This window comes from Carettochelys insculpta, chromosome 10, assembly GCF_033958435.1.
Source record: "Carettochelys insculpta isolate YL-2023 chromosome 10, ASM3395843v1, whole genome shotgun sequence".
NCBI lineage: Eukaryota > Metazoa > Chordata > Testudines > Carettochelyidae > Carettochelys > Carettochelys insculpta.
In genome coordinates, this window is record NC_134146.1 from 13,611,369 (window position 1) to 13,633,593 (window position 22,225).

Consider the following 22,225-nt stretch of genomic DNA (forward strand, 5'->3'; position numbering starts at 1 on the left):
GCTATTTTCTGGGTCAGAGAGTGAACAGAAAAAGCTCAGTGGCTGTGTCTACACTTGTGTTCCTCTTTCAAAAGAGGAATGCAAATGAGGGAAATCAAAAATGCAAATGAGGCACTGGTTTACATATCTGGCACCTAATTTGCATATTCTTCTTTCAAAAGAAGAAAAGCAGTGTAGACACGGCTCTTTTGCAAGTAATCCCCATCTTTGAAAGCACCCTTCTTCCTATTTTTTTTAAGGAAGAACGGTTCTTTCGAAGATGGGATTTACTTTTAAAAGAGCCACGTCCACACTGCTTTTCTTCTTTCGAAAGAATTTCTTCTGAAAGAGATTATGCAAATGAAGCATGCAATATGTAAATCAGTTCATCATTTGCATTTTCAATTTCCCTCATTTGCATTCCTCTTTCAAAAGTGGAATGCAAGTGTCGATACAGCCAGTGTGACTTTTACACAGGTTACTAATGAAGTGAGGGAAACTAATCAAAGAGGGCTGTTGACTGGATAATAATCTTGCCTCCTTCATGGGCATTTTATTAGAGTTTAATTGAGAGACATACTTTGGAAAATATATGGTCCTAACTAAAAACTAAGGAACCAGTATTGCTTACTGCATTGCCCCAGGCACAGACCTGCAAACCAGAATTTGCTTTGGCCACAAACATCTTCCCTGTTATGGCGGGGGGATGAAGGAGAAGAGCCATGCACAAGATATAAGTATTAGAGCAATCATTCTACATACCTTATCTGCATTGTATGAAAATCAAGCCACCGTTATATGCATAAACTCTGTGTGTCTTTTTGGTGCCCACATGAGCAAACATTGGTCAAACTAGTTGATTGTACAGCGTGCCCTAGAAGAGCCACAGTTGATACATTATAATGAATTCTTACATGTGCACCCATTTAAAATGAATATAAATTTAGGGTGTGAGCAAAATTAGATCTGTTCCTGGCTAAAGAACACATTCATGTGTTGGTGCAAAAAATGTGCAACATGTCTGAGATGCAGTTTGAGGGAGAAGTGCATGTCAGCAGAAATGGACTGACCTAAAATGAGCTCATTAATTACTACTGCAATCCTACATCACTACACAAAGTGGTAACTGAGAGTGAGCTTTCCATTTTCTCGTGAAGGGTGCAATTTCTTTGTTACTAGAAAAGGTAATTTGTCACCTTTATGTATCTGTCAGGTTTGGCAGATGAGTTTTGTTGTTGAATTTTATTTTTCATCTGGTAGCACAGCAGTATCATATAAAATGCAGCTGAGCTCTGTTATGTAGATGATGATGATCCTGGCCCCAGTTGTCCATTCTTGTGAATATAGCCCATGGGAGGGGACCAAAAAGTAGAGAGGATTCTCCATTTAGGTAGGAAATAACTGCAGAGAGAGGGAGTGACAAGATAATTAACTTGGTTTTATCTTCCCTTCATGAGCTCCACAAGACCAGAGCACAAACAATGTAAATTATTTCCTAGACCTGACCCATAATCTACCTTCTTCCTGGACCAATGACTATCAAACTGAAAGGTCAAAGGGAAAGAAACAATGATGTGAATATTCTGTGGGAGGAGTGTGTGCAGATGAGGGTAATGTTGCCTGTAATTACATGTCCACTCCTACTTTATATTACATGTACAGGTACCTTCTTGTCTGTGTGAATACATACATAATTCTAAAAAGAAATTTTGCAAGAAACTGCTGCTTTCCTTTTATTTGGGCCCTTCCCCACAATCTTCTGCATGTAGAACTCCTGAATGATAATTTTGCCCACTGAGCATTTGCTTTATTTTGCCCTTTTTGTTGTGGGCTGGTACATGGATGCAATATATAACCGACAAAGAAATAAGCTTGACCGCAACATAATCACTGGATGATGTCTTAAATCTTCAGGTAATATCAGAAACACGGAGAAACTGAACTACGATAAACAGCACCAGTATGAGATAATGGTAACAGCTTTTGACTGTGGACAGAAACGTGCAAAAGAAGATGTCTTAGTGCGAGTTGATGTCAAACCAGTGTGCAAACCGGGCTGGCAAGGTAGGGTTTAATATGTGATCTCAGTTGAGTTGTTTTCTTTCTTTCATAACCAATGATGCCTGGTATTTCTTACAGCTTTATGTGTAAAATGATGATTATTTTATATTTAACTTGGCATTTAATCTGGCAGCAGTTTGAAATCTGGTATTCAATCCACACTGGTTTATATCAAGCCATATTCCTAAAGGAATAAGTCATGCTTTGTGAGTTGGAATGAAGGACTGATCAGATCATCTCAGAATAAAATTATAATTTAAAATCCGCCCAAAACTTAGTCAAGCATTCTGTGAAGTTTAAAAATGTTACTGATTGAGGGGTGGGGGGATGTTAATCTCCTTTAATGAACAAGCAGTCATTTAGCACTTTAAAGACCAACAAAATAGTGCCACTAACAAAAAAGTGCAACATGACGGCTTTTTTGTTTTGTGAAGATACAGACTAACACAGCTACCTCTCTGGAATGTTAATGAACAGCTCATAGTCAACAGAGATAGAATAAAGCTGTAGTTCTTAAACTTTGTTGCATGGTGACCCCTTCTGACAGAAAAAAAAATACTATGTGATCCTAGGTAGGGACAGGACTGAGGTGCAGCCAGAACCCTGCTTCACCAGGCTAAAGCCCTTGGCTCTAGCAAATCTATTATTGTTGTTTGAGCATTGGCCTGTTAAACCCAGGGTTGTCAGTTCTGTCCTTGAGGTGGCCATTTAGGGATCTGAGGCCAATAGATTTAAAAAAAAAATGGATGGTGCTTGGTCTGCCAAGAGGGCGGGGACTGGACTCAATGACCTCCTGATGTCCCTTTCAGCTGTATGAGAGGTGTGTGTACCTCCATTTCAGGATTTGACCGGCATTCCCTGTTAGCTGAGTGCTTGGCTTCCCAGGAAACATTCAGGTCCAGCCCAGTTATTAGCAGAGTGCCCACAGCCACCCACAGTGGGCACCTTGTGTTCCTGTTAGTGGTGCACATAACAAAATTTATTCTGCCCATGGATGGGAAAAAATAGAGACAACACTGGTCCTAACCCACAATTTGAGAACTCCTAGGACAGCGCAAGCAGGGTTCCTTTTCATGCATCAGCAACAGAATTGTTTACCAAATTCCACCCACATAGCCAGTCTGTCAGCATCATTAGTATATTTGCACTGTATCAAAGATGGCCCAATCTGTGGGCAACAGTTTGCCACAGTTCCAGGTCTGTAAAATGGAGATAATACCTAACCCACAGAGGAGTCATTGGACTAAATGCATCATATTTTGATGTGCTCAGATACTGTGATAATGGGAGCCTGAAATAGCTAGACTGCCAAGTATAACTCTGGCTTCAATTTGACTTTCAAAATATTAATTGCAAGTGTCGATTCTTTTGGAGAAAAAAAATCTTTGCTTCTTTGTTATTGCCTAGATTGTGGACCTGCCTGACAAAAGAAACTACATGTACACTGAGCACAATGGTATTGAAAGTCACTGATGCAATAAATGTGGAACACTTGGATTCCATTTTTATATTGACTAGTCAGAACAAAAAAGCCTTACTTTCCTTACCTAGGTTTCATTATGCGTGGGTCCAGACAATTTGACGAACACATTTTATGAAAATAAGTATGTAAAAGAAATACATTTGAAGTATTTCTGCATTTTCTTAGCTGTGTTTGTTGGTCTAAAAAACGTTCGTAAGACAAGAGAATCCTCTAGAGAGATTTTACTTGTGCAAATGCTCTTTATTTTGTGAGATCATCTGCTGGACACTTAAATGTACAAAAATGTAAGCTCAGAAACTAGTATTAAAATAGTGTAATCCTTGGAATAATTATTTCATTATTTCCATTAAAGTATTTTATTGACTGAATGATCTTTGTGAAATCATGCTAATGGAACAATTATATTGGCCAGCACTATCATACTTATAGTAATTTTATTTGACAACTCATACATTGATTACAATACAGTTGTTCATTGGAACATTTTTCAGCTAGTTAAAAAAAATTGATCAGCCAGAAACAAAAGGCAAACAACCTTTGCCTTGATCCCGCTCCTCTAATATTACATAAAATGGATATTATCTGTTTACAAACTTAGCAAAAGGCAGAACTTGAGTTCTGATTTTTCCCACATGCAGGATTTATTGTTCCCCTAGAAATCAGAGTTGTGTGTGACAAATGCTCTGTTTAACCTTTTGTGTATAATAAGATCAGTTCCTGGCATGTTATTTTAATGTAGTGGCATTGCAGAATTGAGTACCCCGTATGTTTGGAATGGAGGACAAAATGGAGGGGAGGATGGGAACTTGATTAAACTGGGGATGATCTAGTGAAAGTACGTAGACAAAATTAGCTTTTAAAACGTGTACAGGGCATGATATAATAAGAGACTAGCTCATCAAAGATATTTATGAGGACTTGGGCATGATGTGTCCTGACAGCATTTATTAGATCTGTATGCAATACAGCAAACCTTTGATTTAACAGACTAATGCCGGAAAGGGGTTTGCATTAATGTCGAAAGTCTGTTAAATCTGAATCTGCAGGACTGGAGGCACCTTGCAAGGCGCACTAGGGAGTGCTCCATCCACAACACGTGAGGAACACAGCAGGCTCAGGAAAGAGAGCTTGAGGGTGGGATCTTTGTGCTGTTTACAGAGCAGAGCCTCTGGGCTCCCCTGCCACGGGCCACTCATCACCCACCCAAGGAAACTAAGTTTTCCTGGAGCAGGCATGCCTCTGCCACCGGGCTCTGTCTGCGGTGGCCCTGACAGCTCCTCCAGCCCCCGGTGGCGGCTCCTCCAGCCCTGGCAGCTCTGGCAAGACACCGGCATTTATTTGTTATGAGGGGAGGCTAGCAGACAGCGTCCATTATTTCCGAAGTCCATTACATCGGGGTCTGCTAAATAATTACTTTATTTATTTTCAACTCTGAAGTCTGTTTTTGTAGACTATTCTGCACAGTTATGTTCTTTGTTGTTTATAAGCTGAAGTTGCTCGAGACTGTATCATGAGTCTTCTGTATGGACCAGGCGTGTCCACCCTGCGGCCCGCGGGCTGCATGCGGCCCTGGACAGCTAGTAATGCGGCCCCACAAGATCGTAAACTTCTAACATTATTATGTGATCTATATACATTAACTATATTATATATTTTGTACGCGGCCCAAGACTATTTTCACTCAATGCGGCCCAGGCAAAGCCGAAAGGTTGGACACCCATGGTATAGACAATGGAGTAACTCAGTTTTACCATGGTACTTCCAAATAAGCTTATGTGATGCCAATGGAGTTACTCTGGTTTTCATATCAGAGGAGTGGAGAAGAAGGAGCCCTTTCGTTGTATCTACATTTTTTTCAAACCTCTTGAAATGATAAGTGATTACACTGTGTATTGTCAGATCCTTGGGATCTTGTATTACATGAGTATGCTACATCTTTGGCTCTCAACAAATAATAAGTAATAACTCAGTGATGAGATTTTACAGGATGTTTATAACATATTCCATATTTCTATTAAAAGATGAAATATTTTTTGCCTGTTTACTTTTAGGAAGGATAGCAGCATATTTCAATTATGTTGTTTCACCATCCCAAACAAACTTAAATGGATGGTCTGAAAATCTGTTTGCCTGTTACTAGAAATAATCATTATAAAATGATCATTAGAATAAAACTCGGAGACCTGAACCCCAGTATTTAGCTATATAAAATACATGTGGGCCAGGGTTGCCAACCTGTCCATAAATTTACTGAAAGGGTGATATATTATATACAAAGATTACACTTCACTTTTGGCCATTATGTCGTCTTCATATCATCTAAAAATCATGTCCGTAAAAAATTTGTCTGTCCATAAATTTTCGCATTTTGTCCATGGGTAGAATGACAATTAGTCTTAATGCCTCCCTTCAAAGGTATGTTTCAGTTCTTTGAAAACAATAATACATGTCAATACTCTTGCCTACCTAAAATTATTGCAAAAATAATTTCATATCTTTCCCAAAGACCTCAACATTCTTCAGAGCTCTTAATTATACCCCCGAAGTTGGGAAAATAAGTTTACAGAATAAGGTTTGCAAAATCCTTCAGTATTAATCTTAATTAAATGTTTTTTTTTAAATCTACTTAGTTTGAATTTATTCCATTCTTGATGTTTCCTAAAAGTTGCTCTTGGTCCTAAAAGAGCTACTGTGCAGCTCTTCCTGTGACTGGCAGTAACTGAAACAATAGTTGTCCTAATGTGAAACCAATTACAAGACCCAAAAATCTGAGTGAGGTCACAGCTGACCTTCAAATAACCCAAATTGCTCTGGGGTAAGGCAGCAAAGAATTGGCATATACAAAGTGTAATTCAAGTGCAAATTGATTCCTGTTTCTAGAGTTTAACTCCACGTGACTAATATGTGTAGCAGAACAAATAAGATTCAACACTCCCAGGCTTCACTCTTATAACAATTTCCCCTTAGGCAGAAAATAATGCTAGCAGTGTTAAATGGCTCCATGAGTTAGTAACTTCTTCCCCTGCCTCTGTGCACAGACTCTGGTTAACAGTCACATACTGTATAGGAGCTGTCCTGGGCAGATTAATCTGATACCTACAGGGAAGCTTCCTTAGAAATCCAAACTTAAACCTAACTGATATAAAGCAGTTCTTGCCTTTGGTGTTGGTACCTGCAGCAAACCAAAACTATAAATCGATGGACCAAATTCATTTCCACTTGGCTCCTTTGGCTTTATTGGAGTTTCTGAGGCATGAATTTGGTCCAGTAAATTTTAAAAATCTTGCAGCTATCCTCCTGACATTGCTTATGTTCTCATCTCCATTTATTTCAGACAATGTAGATGTCAGTGATTACTTTCTCCTAGGCAATGAAAGTGCTTGCAAAATGAGTCAAAGTTATTACTACTATTATTGCTACTATGGAAATTTATGTTAGTGATAAAAACGAGATTTTAAGCAGAAAAATGAAAAAAGACAGTATTGCAACTCTAGTTTCTTATAGTTGTGTCACAAATAAACATCTCATCTATTGCTTCTGTATTTACAGTAGCATTTTCTATTGAGAGGAAAGGCTGTATGAAGAATGGAAGTTATTTCAGATAATCAGATGTGTTCAGAACATTTGCACTAAAGTGAAAGGCCGTGTCTACACTAGCCCCAAACTTCGAAAAGGCCATGCAAATGTCCATTTCGAAGTTTACTAATGAAGCGCTGAAATATATATTCAGCGCCTTATTAGCATGCGGGCAGCCGCGGCACTTCGAAATTGACGTGGCTCTCCGCTGCACGGCTCGTCCCAACGGGGCTCCTTTTCAAAAGGACCCCACCTACTTCAAAGTCCCCTTATTCCTGTGAGCAGATGGGAATAAGGGGACTTTGAAGTAGGCGGCATCCTTTGGAAAAGGAGCCCCGTTGGGACGAACCATGCGGTGGCGAGCCATGTCAATTTCGAAGTGCTGCGGCTGCCCGCATGCTAATGAGGTGCTGAATATATATTTCAGCGCTTCATTAGTAAACTTCGAAATGGACATTTGCATGGCCATTTCGAAGTTTGGGGCTAGTGTAGACATAGCCAAATAGACAAAAAGAGAGGAGAAACTGTGAACCTTCTTTTCATAGAACCCTAAAAGATTTCAGTTGAAGAGTCCTTAGAAGGCCATCTATCTAGTTCAACCCTCTTCTGAAAGACATCCCAATCCTTATTAAGGCAGGCCTTAAAAACCTTTAAGACTGGGGATTCCACCACCTCTCTAGACAACCAATTCCAGTGTTTCACCACCATCCTAGTGAAATAGTCTATCCTAATATCCAACCTAGACACCCCCCAGTGCAACTTAAGACCATGGCTTTTTGTTCTGTTGTCTGCTACCACCAAAAATAGTCTGGCTTTGGAAATTCTTTCAGCTAGTTGACGGCTGCTGTCAACTCTCCCCTTGTTCTTCTCTTTTGCAGACAAAAAAGCCAAGTTCCATCAGCCTCTCTTCATAATTCATGTGCACAAGCCCGCTAGTCATTTTTGTTTCCCTCCCCTGGACTCTTTGCAATTTACCCCCATCCTTTTTGTAGTGGGGTGGGGGCACAAAACTGGACACGGTATTACAGATGTGACCTCACAAGTGCCAAATAGAGGGATTCCCAATACTCATTTATCTTGATCTGCTGGCAATGCTCCTATTAATGCAGTCCAATATACTGTTAGCCTTCTTGGCATTATGTGTATACTGCTGACTCATATTCAACTTCTTATCCACAATAGTCCAAAGGTAATTTTCTGCAGAACTGCTGCTTCACCAGCAGTCTCCAGTGCATAGAATCTTCCATTCTAAGTGCAGGACTCTGCCTTTGTTCATGTTGAACCTCATTAGATTTCCTTTCTTTCTTATTTTCTGACACACCCTGCAGATCAGAGAGCATCTTACTACTTATGAAAGCAAAAATCTTTTCCCATCTCGGGAAAACATCTTCCATGAAACTTATTCCTCCAGGTCAAATTAGAAAGACAGTTTCTTTATCACTTTAGCACCTTCTCTTCTGTTTGTCATGCCCTGGACTAACTAGTTATAGCTGAAATGTAAACTTTTAAACCCAGAATGAGCCCCCCAGCACTCTTGTTTTTATAACAATGTCTACTTTCAAAATCCTTTTTAGTTGGAAGACTAAATAATGACTCAGATTCCTCTGGTGAAGGCACTGAGTTTCAAAGAGACAGCACATTTTTCTAATCAAGCTGAGTTTCTGCTGTATTTTCCATAGTCTATACTTAAAGACTAACAAATTTGTTTGGGCATAAGCTTGGATGGGCTGGAGTCCTCTTCATCAGATGCACAAAGTGGAAGCTTCAGTTTGGCAGGGATATATGTATACATACAACAATGGGACTGAGTTCCCCTGTGTAAGACCCCATCATTTTATATCTATCTATCTATCTGTTTGTCTTTAAGTGCCGAAACAAACAAACACGCATGGCTACCCCTGTCAAATTTATCTGCCATTTTGGTGCCCAGTCATCCAGTTTTGAGAGACCCCTTTGTAACTCTTCACAGTCTGCCTTGGATTTAACTGTCATGATTAATTTTGGATCATCTGCAAATTTTGCCACCTCACTATGTATCCATTTTTCTAGACCATTCATGAATATGTTGCATAGGACCCTTCAGGAATACCACCTCTTACCAGTCTGAAAACTGGCCATATAGTCCTACCTTTTATTTCCTGTGTTTTAGCCATGAGAGGACCTTCCCTCTAAATGTCTTTGGTTTTTTCCCCTACAGGCCAGTGTTTCCCATCCTGGAGTCTGTGGAACTTTCAGGCTCTGCAAAGGTATTACAGAGGGTCCATGGGAAAAAAAAAGATAGATAAAACCACAGAAAATAAGTCTTAAATAAATTATTTTCAATCAATTATTATTTTTAAATGAAATGTCTTCTGATAATGTTATTAACCGATGTCTGAAAATCTATTTTGTGGTTTCCTTTTTCATTAAATGAAGTATACATAGCAGCTAGAATTGGCTTTGATGGGGGTCCGCAAACAGTTTGGTCAGGTGATTGGGAATCTGCATTAGTGAAAAGGTTGGGAACCTTTACCCTAGGCTATACCTACTCTGTGCAGTTCTGCAGGCACACAGCAGTGTCAATCAGGGGTGTGAAGACGTATGATCATGGACTGACATAGCTGTGCTTGTAGATCTCCCTAAAAGTAGAAACAGCTGTCACTGCAGTTTTGCTAGCATGGCTCATTATATTTATGGGGGATAGGAGATGATTTACTATATTAGCACAAAACACAGATTTGCCTGTATAGCTGCATCCACATTAGGAGAAAATAGGGTTAAATATCTTTCCTTGGTAACACTTAAAAAAAATAAAGCTTATTTATCTGCTAAAATGGAGAAGCTTGTACCAAAAATACTGACAAAACTTTTAACTATAAACTTAATGACATTATTTTATTATTAGCCTTAGTTCTGTTAGGGACATTCAGTAGATCTTAACACCATAACCAGTACACTTAGAACAAAATACACAAAGAATATCACCTTAAATTTCAAGTTAGACATATTTTTGGGTAATGCCATAGGGCAAATTACATCTTATCATCACCAATCATTTTATGATCATTTTTATAGAGTAAGATTTAATTGTAAATGTATGAAGTGATGACCATGTGGTGAATGCATTTCTGAAGCCCAGTCTGATGTCTTAGGAGGTAGCACAATATTTTTCCTTTTGCTATGAGTGCATTGCAGAGAGAGCACTTTATGGATGATTCATTTTCTCCATCAAGGGTATTCCATATTTAGGTCACTCCATAGCTTACAAATCATTGTGCATTATCAGATCTTTGGAAGTGGATGTCCTGTGGAGCCCCAGAAGCAACTTAATTTTTTCTTCATTTTGGCATAATTCCTACACTCCATCAATGCCAGAAGTTGAAGTTGCTGGGGCCTGGCTACACTTACTGGGGAACAACACTGTGATTAATGGAATGGGGGTCAATTTAGCAGTCTAGTGAAGACCCACTAAAGCAACCATTGAGTGCTTTTTTGTTGACTCCAGTACTCCATCAGGACAATAGGAGTAAGGAAAGTCAATGGGAGAGTATCTCCTGTCGACTCAGTGTGGCGTAGACCAGTGTTTCTTAGGGTATATCTATACTTCCTGCACACTCGACACACCGTGATTGATCCTCTGGAGTTCAATTTTGCCATGTCTGTGAAGACATGGCAAAATCAATCTCTCTGGGATGGGTCATTGACCCTGGAATTCCACGCTATAATTTGGAGTAAGGGATGTTGGCACGAGCCTGAAGAGCCTTGGTTAACACTAAGGAAAAAGTTGGTCCTGATACATTGATTCTAGCTACGCTAATGGTGTAGCTAGAACTGCATATCTGGGATTGACTTTGTTCCCTAGTGTAGACCAAGACGTTAGACTTTTTGCAGAACACCTATGAAAATTATCTTAAAAAAAAATTGTTCTCAAGCTCCCCCACGAAAAAAGCCTCAAGCCCCCACCCCCCCCAAATCAAAGGCTGTTTCTACACAGGCCACTTTCTTTGAAAGTGGCATGGTAGTACACAGCCCAAAATATGCTAATGAAGCATGGATGCAAATTCCCTGCACCTCATTAGCGTACGGTCACATAAGTTGGAGTCTGGAAGACCGTTCTTCTGGATTCCACAATGCCGTGTAGAAGTGCAGCCCCGGGAGAGCTTCTGGAAGGAAGTCCTTCTTCCGGATGCCCCTTCTTCCTGAAAATTTTGGGAAGAAGGGGCCTCTGGAAGAAGGACTTCCTTCCAGAAGACCCCCGGGGGCCGTGCTTCTCAATGGTGTTTTGGAGTCCAGAAGAACGGTCTTCCAGATTCCAAATCATGTGACCGTATGCTAATGAGGCATGGGGAATTTGCATCTGTACCTCATTAGCATATTTCGGGCCGTGTATTACCATGCCACTTTCAAAGAAAGTGGCCTGTGTAGAAACGGCCAAGTAGTTTAATCACATATCATAGCAATGAGGAAGTAACATTGTATCTGGCTTTAATAACAGAAAATATGTACCATCAGTGTGTGATATCAAAAAAGTATCAGATGCTCACTGCACACTGCGGTTATGTCAGCAGAGCAGAGCAGAGGTATTCTCTGTGTTGGTGAAACACATCTGTTATTTCAAAATATTTTTCACGATAGTTTTATGCCCTATTTCTGCATCCCTGTACTTGTTGCAGGAGGAGCATCGGATGCTTCGAAATAGCGCATTTTTTTTGGCATTTGGCATTCTTTTGACAACACCAAATGCCAAAATAGCCTATTTTGAAATAAATTCAAAATAAGAGACCCAATTTGTATAGTGCAAATTGCCTATCTTATTTCAAGTTTAGGGTGTCATGTAGACGTAGCCTGCAAGTTGTTCACAGAACGCCCCTGTTCTACAAAGCATAGTCTAAGAAATATTGGTGTAAACATCACAGCAAGTTAATATAAACTATGTTCACTCCAGCTACATTATTCACAAAGCTGGAGTAATGTAAATTAAGTCAATTTAACTCTGGCCTGTAGACAAGGCCTGGGAGTCCCTGGAAGGCAGATTTGGGGAAGAAAGCAGTTCTTTAAATCACTTTCAAGAGCTTCTGTTTGTTTAAAGCATGATCTCAAGAAGTGAAACTCTGGCAAGGGCACAATGATGCTATTGATAGATCATGTAAGAAGCTCTGGATAGAGCTTCTTTGTTAAGCTCACTGTAATCCAAAGATTCGTTTAGCCTTTGAAAGTATCAGAGAGGTAGCCGTGTTAGTCTGTATCTTCGAGAACAACAAAAAGTCCTGTGGCACCTTGTAGACTAACAGATATTTTGGAGCATAAGCTTTCTTGGGCAAAGACCCACTTCATCAGATGCATTGGCATGATGGGGTTCAGAGGAGTATTTAAAGAGTGGGGTCCCAGTAAAAGGGAGGGCCAGAGCCTTTGAAAGTGATAAAAAAGAGAAAACCTCCCCTTCAAAGGTTTGTGTATGTGTTTATGTGAAGGGGAAGAGGAACAGGTGAGATGATCATGTGGGATGTCTTGTGTTTTCATATGTTCTTCCAAAATGGAGCCTCAAGTGATTTGGAAATAACTCTGCGAACTCCACTGTATCAACATTTGTTTGCAAACTCATACATACGTAGAGAATGCTGGTCAAAGGAGGATGGGCACGGGTCATTATATGGCATTGTGCCATTAGAATAACCATTCATTGTGCCTGTATATGCTTTTGAGGTGAAGAGGGGACAAATAAACCCCCTGCTTGGAGATAGGAAACCCACAAAAATGGAAATGGCTACACACAAATCTATGCCTATCCATTATACTCTTCAAGTAAGAACTCTACAGTATTTCTGTGAAAATAAACAAGGCAGTACAGCAGCTGACTGAATACCACATACTCAGACAAAAGACAGAGGTACAGAATGACAACTTGATGTGTATAAGTAGCTAATGTAGAACACCACTTTGCAAATACTATTTCAGGTGAAAGACAAAGAAGTTAGTGGGGATCTATTAGAATAATTCCAGGGTCTAGCCTTTTAGAAAGTTTTGTCTGTTTGGCATCGTGAATGTTTAAGTTGTGAGTCATGCTGTGAATGTTCTTATCTTTTGTGTATCTGAAGCATCCTAATACTTGGAGCTAACATACGTGATGGCGCAGATGTATACATGTTCTCAGGCATTGGCCTGGTGCACGTATGCTGCATGGCTTCAGTTTGTAGTGGGTGTTGTCCTATCATCTTGATGCTTTGCTATAAGAATACTGAGCATCCTTTAGCAGGCATCCTGGGGTTTAGAAACCCCGTAATCTGTTGCATCTATGACCAACATCCAAACAGTAAGTACCTGCGTAATTTAAGAGCTGTGTAATAGTGGATAAGAACTATTCAGTGTGCTTGTACTTCCCTGAATAGCACAGCCAATGCTGAATGAAAAAAGATGACAGGATGTGTGGATAGTATGCTATTTAGGCTGAGGCAGTGTTTTCTTTGTTCTGCTAGGCTGTCCTTTCTTTCCCAGATTATAAGGAACTGACTTTGCCCAGGGTTGACAACACATTGGGATCAATGCAGGTGGGAGATAAGAGCATCTGAATCAATGTGTTTAGATTGCAATGTATTATATCTACAGCCAGTGCACTTTTTAGGAAAAAAAAAAAAGATGAGCTGGTACTCAGCTGGCTCCCCACCCTCTACCCCTGGCCAATCTCATGGCAGGGGCTGCCTAGGTACCAATACTGAGTACCGGTGAGTACTGGCACTAAAAAAAGCACTGTTTACGGCTAGTGCTTTTGTGCTCTTTGTAAGGATTTTCAGGCCTGCAGAATGCATTGGCTTCAGCCTCACTTGATCGCTTAAAGGCAGTCAGTTTAAAAAGGCATCATTTTTTAACATTTGCACATGGATTCCCCTTCCTCAAAATGTGGGACCGCAATCTCCATTCTTAGGTGGATTAACTGGTCCTCCGAAGTCCCTGCAGATGAAAAAATGCAAGTTCTATACGGATAGATATGGTAGCATTAACATCACAAACTCAACATTACTAATCAAAAATACTAAGCCACTTCTGGACACTCTGTGAGTGAAGTTCTTCAAGATGCTGTGAAGTTGGATTGGCATTTTGGAAAAAGGCATGTGCATATGTTTCTAACGCTATGTGTCTAAGACTACATGTATGCTACAAGAGCTCCAATGGCACCGTTGCAATAGTGCAGCTGCAGGTATGCCATTGTAGTATAGTTCCTTGCTGCAGTGATAGACTTTTTGAGATGCAATACCAAGGTTGACAGAAGACTCTGGCAATCTAAAGCTGTCTGCACAAAGGTTTTGACCATGTACGTAGGTCAACACAAGTTTTAGGTGTAGATAAAGCCTAAATAACAATCACTGGCTATGTCTACACTAGCCCCAAACTTCGAAACGGCCATGTAAATGGCCATTTTGAAGTTTACTAATGAAGCACTGAAATACATATTCAGCACCTCATTAGCATGCGGGCGGCCACGGCACGTCGAAATTGACGCGGCTCGTCCCGACGGGGCTCCTTTTTGAAAGGACCCCGCCTACTTCGAAGTCCCCTTATTCCTGTGAGCAGATGGGAATAAAGGGGACTTCAAAGTAGGTGGGGTCCTTTCAAAAAGGAGCCCCGTCGGGACGATCCACACGGCGGCAAGCCACATCAATTTCGAAGTGCCGTGGCTGCCCACATGCTAATGAGGTGCTGAATATGTATTTCAGCGCTTCATTAGTAAACTTCGAAATGGTCATTTGCATGGCCATTTCGAAGTTTGGGGCTAGTGTAGACACGGCCACTGTTCTTCAAACCAGCCTCCAGTAATGTCCAAAGGCTCACCTGGCAGCATAAGATACCAATCAGAAAAGACTTTTTTTAAGTTAAACTAATTTTGTGAGTGTAAAACAAAAATTTAACTAAATTATTTGTGATGGGGAGGAGCGGAAACAGACAAGGAACATGAAAGGGTGGAAGGGGGTCAGTGAAATCACTAACCATTCTTTCTTGCTTGTGTGTCAGTGCAAAAGAATGCTAGTTTGTAAAATGTTCTATAAAATGAGGCCACGCCAGAAGTGAAATTTGCTCACGGCCAAATCCAACATTTTTCTCCTATGTTTTCCCTTGTCTGAACTTTGGCAACTCGGGCCCTGATCCTGCAGTTGGATCTGCATGGACAGGAGTCAGCAACCTGCAGCTCCGGAGTTGCACATGGCTGTTTGAGGAGTCACTTGCAGCTCTGAGTCTTGACTCCTCTGTAGCTCCGGATGCTGGAATTAGGCTTACAATACATCTGGTTAACGCTCTCTGTGGCCGGGTTTTTACAAAATCAGAAAATGTCTGGGATTTTGCTCATCTCCTGCAAACTCTCTCTGCAGCCCCAGGGTTGCCCCCTCCCTTGTGTTTGCCTCAGCTCAAGTTACAGCTGCTGCAGCTCGTTGGCATGGAACAAAGGCAGAAACAGAGTGGGCAGGAGTGGATCTGGGCTGGGAGAGAGGAGGAGGGCACCCTGCTCCCTTTTTGTTTAGGGAAATAAGATCTGTGGAAGCGGTTCAGGCTGGGAGCTCAGCCCAGCAGGCAGAATGCTTGCAGCCCAGCTGTGAATGGAGCCAGCCTAGGGCTGGAGAGAAGCAGCTCTCAGGGAGGTCGCCTTGCTACAGTTACCAACAGAGCTGCCTTGGCCTGATTGCTGTACATTTACTTACAGGGTTTTGGACATTGTATTCAAATTAATTAATACTGAGATTTTCCCAAGCTATTGACTCAGGGGAGCAGGAGAGAAGAAAAATTATTCAGCTTGGGTAGCAAAAGGGCACTCAGACTCACCGGGGGTTATTGGATTCTCTTCCACCTACTTCCCTAGGTGTGTGATGATCCAAGGCTCAGGTTCTGCCCACCACTGACAGGCTTTCAGCTTCCCTAACATGCTCTGGGTAGTAGGTCCCAGCAACTATGATGCTTCAAGAGCAAGTTTGCCATAGGTTGCTAAGGGGGAGCAACCAAATAAGTTTTGTTTCCTTCTCCCAATATCTCTTTGAAACAGGAATTATTATTAAACCTATTTCACAGATGGGGCAACTAGTGCTGAGAGAGAGCCAGGTCTCACAAGTGCTGCAAACCAGTGTCTGAAAAACAGGGCTTGGCCAGCTCTGTTTTACTGCCAGTGTGCTTTGAAAGCCACTCTCAATCCTGGTGTGCCATTTATGGACTTCTGCTTAAACTGAACCAATCAAATGCTGGAAAAAGAATACAGAACCGGATGCTGTAGCTTCTCCTCTAAGCACAAGGCGGGGGGCATGACATTTCATAATGCGGGCACAATGCAATCAGCCTCCTTCTCGTGGCCTCTGCTGGCTCTCCTCGTCATTGCCCCCTCCTCCCATTGCTAGTAGTACATGATGCATAACTTATGGGAGACCGACATTTGCATCTGGGGCATTGGACAAACTGGTGGAGGGGCCGTGCTAAAAGTAGGGCCCAACATAAAAAAGTTTGCTGACCCCTGCTATACTGTCTGCTCCTAAATTGAGCCCCTTCGGGTCACTGATTAATTTCTGGTTATCATTGCACAAGGCAGGATTGATCTTGGAGCCTACTAGGACTCAGAAAAGGGTTAAATATTTACATGGATCACATTACAAATTAGTGTGTGTGCACTGTTCTTAAAAAAAGGGGTTACAAAAAGTATGGTTTGATGTTGTTTATTAAGGACTGTGTCATATTCACATGCACTGCAGCTCCTGAAGTATTGATTTTTCAACCAAATTTTTAAAAAATGGCTCTTCTCGCTATTTTGGTTGCAGACCCCTGCGCATGGACAAAATCCTGTAGAATTGCATTGAAATACATGGGGCTTAGTTGGTCATCACCTATACAGATCAGATCTCAGGAGCAAAGGCATGAAGACCAGAGTCCTGCGCTTCGGACAGAAGAATCCCGAGAACTGTTACAGGCTGGGGACCGACTGGCTAAGTAGCAGTGCTGTAGAAAAGGACCTGGGGATTACAGTGGATGAGAGGCTGGATATGAGTCAACAGTGTACACTTGTAGCTAAGAAAGCTAATGGCATATTGGGGTGCATTAGGAGAAGCATTTCCAGCAGATCTAGAGAAGTTGTTATTCCCCTCCACTCAACTCTGGTGAGGCCTCATCTGGAGTATTACATCTGGTTTTGGGCCTCCCAGTATGGAAAGGATGTGGACACACTGGAGACAGTTCAGCGGAAGGAAATGAAAATGATTAGGTGTCTGGAGCACATCTATGAAGAGAGTCTGAGAGATTTGGGCCTATTCAGTTTGCAGAAGAGAAGGCTGAAGGGCGATTTGATAGCACTCTTCAACTTTCTGAAAGGGGGTTCAAAAGAGGATGGAGAGAGACTGTTCTCAATGGTGAGAGATGACAGAACAAGGACCAATGATCTGAAGTTGCAGAGGGAGAGATGTAGGTTGGATATTAGGAGAAACTATTTCACCAGAAGGGCAACGAAGCACTAGAATGTGTTATCGAGTGAGGTGGTGGAATCCCCATCCATAGAGGTTTTTAAGTCCTGGCTTGACCTAGTCATGGTTGAGATGATTCAGATGGGGTTGATCCTGCTTTAGGCAGGGGGCTGGACTAGATGACCTCCTGAGGTCCCTTCCAGCCCTACAATTCTATGATTCTCTGATTCTGCATTTCATTGAAATAAACAGTGTTGTAACAAAAAGATGCCTCGCCTGACTGTACTGTACCATATGTCCAAATTCCATATGGCAAATATCCAGATATGTCATTCATTTAGCCCTTGGGCTTCTTGTCATCTAACTGTCGCACAGTACATCAATCTTGAGACATCTAAGGCACTTAGTGAGGACGTCGAGCTGTTCACAACTGTTCTATTTGTAACTCCATTTGGATGTATTGACTTTTTAATTTTGTTCTGAGATGATATTGGTTTTTAGGGCATACAAAGTGAAATATTTAAGCACGTACTTGTTAAATAAGTTAGAAGCAAGCAGCTAATAAGGATGCACAGAGAGAATCAAATGTTTCCTTCTGTATCACTCTGCCATGTGGAGCTCCAAACTCTTCTGCAGGGGCAAGTGGGAAGATTCATTAGGTAGCTCTATCCCATCGCAGCCCACCCTTTGTACACAGTCCCCACTGTCCTCTTCCACATGGGCACAGAAACTATTCAGGGGGAGCTGAGTTCTCTGCCTCTTCTCTGGCACAGCAGGAACTGTATTGGTTAGTGTGCCAAGGCTTTCTCCCTAGCCACAGATGTGGAGGCAGCCCGTTCCTTTTTTAGCAGATACAGTGAATAGAAATGAGACATATATTGTGTGACAGTATATACCAAAGGGAAAGAAAAACCAGATAACATCACTAAATAGGTCCAGGCAAACGTCCCATATTTTATTGAAAATTTTTACATTACTGGCACTTAAAAGGGAAATCATTCCATCATTGTGCATGGAGATGATTACTAATTATTTTTAAAGACTGACCTATTATTGGAAGTAAGCCCACCCCAGAACCTGCCTGGAGCATATCAAAAGCATCTTTCAATCAAGAGACACTTTTTGGCAGAGCTACTGCCACAGCGACTGAGGCCCCCAGGCCCTTTTAAATTGCTGGATCTGTTGGCAACTTGTCCCCTGCCTCTCCTTCCTGCCCCCCTCGGTCAGCAAGCCTCTTCTTCACACAGATACTCACACACAGTCACAACTTTAATGCACTTTTTACTGGGGCCAGGATAAGAATGTTATCTTCAGTTTACTACTCCAGGGTATGGAAATACCACATGTATGAGGATGAGATAAGCAACCTGATCTATTTTTAACACGGTCATTGCCTGGGTGCTTAGGATTATATTGCACTCCATTGGTATGCCATTCCTACACTGAGGCGGGAATGCTATGCAGAGTTTTTTGGCTCTGAAGCCCTTTTGTGTCAGAGTAGGCAGTGCAGTTCATAGTCAGGACTAAGGATCTGGCCCTAGGATCACACATGTTGATAAAAAAAACTAACTGAAACACATAATGTGATGCAGGTGCTAGCCAGCATGGAAAACAGTGGTTCAATTCACGCTGCGATTTATAAATAGCTAAAACAATGAGGTTTTGTATAGCTCTCGTCAGTGGTGATCAAATTTGCCAAGTGCTAAAGAAACAAGCAGAAATGAAGATGCAACTCTTTAAATCCCAAGGGACAATGAGGTGACAATTAAGCCCTCCATTACTCTACAATATGAGTACTGACATTTTTTATGGCCTTTGTTATGAGCAACACCTCACAGAAGTTTAAAATGTGGATTTGCAGACAGATCTGTCAGCCTTAATTTTCAGTCATATTTCACAAGTGATTAACATTTTGCGTGAGTGCCAATTATTCTAAGATAGCTAAGAGACTGGAAAGTAACCAAAATCAGAGACCTGTAGAACTATTCAGAAAGGTTTGAAGCAATTGGAAACTCACTCTGTTTGATGATTTGTGGGTAAGGGAACAGTTTATAAGTAACTAGTGGAATATGAGAATGGGATCCATAATTCATCTATCCTCACGGTACATACATAACAGCAAATACTGTTATTTTTATAGTAAAATGTTAGGAAGTAAATTTACTGTTTTTCTAAGCAGTCTGAGTGTTCAAAGTTGAAGTATTTTGGAAAAGGTAGAGCATGCAAATCTTTTGATATATTGGTATGCCATGGACTATCTCTTACAGCATTCTAGGGTAATAGTTATCTGTGAGAGGACGAAGTTGCAGGCAAACATAGTTATTTTAAAACATCCCGTAGAATAGTTATAGTGAGGAAGTCATGACTGACTTCAAATAATTTTGAATTGTGACCAACATGTTGAAAGCTTTTTGTTATTGTAACTATGGAACACCATATGAAACCTTCATTTTCCCTTAGTCACAGCTTCAGGCAGTAAATAACTAAGTATTAAATGATTAATCTCCTTCTCTGGTAAGAAAACAAGTATTGGATGGAAAGTTAGATAGTTTAAGACAATTTTTCAGAAGTGGCCAATGATTTTGGGTGCCTTAAAAGAATTAGTTTTTCAGAGGTTGGCTGCTCAGAATTTTCTGAAAATCCATATCTTTTTAGGGGCGTCAAATTGAGCATCCCAGGTCAGTGGTTGCAAGAGGGTCTCTGTAGAGTATGTAGTGGAGAGCAGTTTTAGGCTCAATTCTTATTTATTCACCCACAAATAAATTGCCTGGTCCCAGGAGCTGTCCTGTTTAGAGAGGAGTAAAACCAGAGTGAAGATTCACTGTAAGCCAAGTGAAAGTCTATCTAATTACTGAACAAGAGACTTTTGTCTCCACTACTCAGTCAGAAGAATTTCCTTGGATGGTATGTGCCCTTTATTCAGGTTTGACCGAATGTTCAGACTTGATGAGTTTATTCTACTTGTAAAGACCCCCTTGTGTTGTGGCTAAAAATACTCCTGAGAAGCTGAAGCTATGCAATTACAAGATTACTCTGTCTGACCAAACTTCCAAATACCCAGACGTGCAGATTAGGCAAACACAGATTAAGAAAACTTGTAACATTAAAAGAATTAACTCTTCAATTTCAACATTACTGTGGCAACTTTAATTTATTTTGTAATAAATTATGTACCTAAAAATGTATTTGGCTGAAATATAAATTGGAAATATACCTGCAACACCACAGTCGTTTTTCTTAATGTTAATACAGCATTGCTTGGGTGGGATGAGTAAATCAGACTTCATTAATCCCTAAAACAGTTTAAAAACACCATATTTATTCCAATTTAAAAACTAAACATTCCAGCTGAAAAGGTCAGTGGTACATACTGCATGTTCTGTAAGATTAGTAACTGCTTAAGTCTTCTCAGTCATGAGACATCTGGATACACAAAGCATGGATTAGCCAGGTCTAGCTGTAAGCCTGCAGAGCCCGTCATCTGTAGCTTTCTGTCATTTGTAGTTCAAAGAACTAAGGCAATGTTTGGCGAGGGATAGTGGTGGAGCTGTGGGTTGATAAACAGACTTTCACATCTGCCTACGAGAAAAGCATTTAATGATGAGTCAAATAAGGCTGGTAGTCCTCATAGCCTAGTCCATAGTGGTCATTTGCTCCTATCACAGAACTTTTGAGTCTGTCATAGAATCATGGAAGAGTAGGACTGGAAGGGACCTCGAGAGGCCATCGAGTCCAGCCCCCTGCCCTCATGGCAGGACCAAGCACTTTCTAGACCATCCCTGAAAGCCATCTATCTAACCTCTTCTTAAATATCTCCAGTGACGGAGATTCTACCACCTCCCTTGGCAATTCGTTCCCGTGTTTGATCACCCTGACAGTTAGGAACTTTTTCCTAATGTCCAACCTGAACCTCCCCTGCTGCTATTTAAGTCCATTGCCTCTTGTTCTATCCTCAGGGGCAAGGAAGAACAAGTTCCCTCCCTCTGCCTTATGACACCCTTTTAGATGCCTGAAAACTGCTATCATGTCCCCCCTCAGTCTTCTCTTTTCCAAACTAAACAAGCCCAATTCTTTCAGCCTTTCTTCATAGGTCACATTCTCTAGACCTTTGATCATTCTCATTGCTCTCCTCTGGACCCTCTCCAGTTTCTCCACATCCTTCCTGAACTACGGTGCCCAGAACTGGACACAATACTCCAGCTGAGGCCTAACCAGCGCAGAGTAGAGCAGCGGAATGACTTCTCGTGTCTTGTTCACAACACACCTGTTTATGCATCCTAGAATCATGTTTGCTTTTTTTGCAACAGCATCACACTGTTGACTCATATTTAGCTTGTGGTCCACTATAACCCCTAGATCCCTTTCTGCTGTACTCATTCCTAGGCAGTCCTTTCCCATTCTGTATGTGTAACACTGATTGTTCCTTCCTAAGTGGAGCACTTTGCATTTGTCCTTATTAAACTTCATCCTGTTTACCTCAGCCCATTTCTCCAGTTTATCCAGATCCTTTTGAATTATGACCCTATCCTCCAAAGAAGTTGCAACCCCTCCCAGCTTGGTATCATCTGCAAACTTAATAAGTTTACTTTCTATGTCAATATCTAAATCGTTAATGAAGATATTGAACAGAACCGGTCCTAAAACAGACCCCTGCGGAACCCCACTAGTTATACTTTTCCAGCAGGATTGAAAACCATTAATAACTACTCTCTGGGTATGGTTATCC

General features: G+C 41.1%; 1 protein-coding gene across 1 annotated transcript in view; it reads left to right on the forward strand.

The window, feature by feature from the left end:
- Positions 1-22,225, forward strand: part of CLSTN2 (calsyntenin 2) — a 734,144-nt gene that overhangs the window by 594,976 nt on the left and 116,943 nt on the right. The window contains exon 5 of the mRNA XM_075003853.1: positions 1,894-2,043. Coding sequence (XP_074859954.1) covers positions 1,894-2,043 — 150 coding nt within the window. The remainder of the gene's footprint in view (positions 1-1,893; positions 2,044-22,225) is intronic.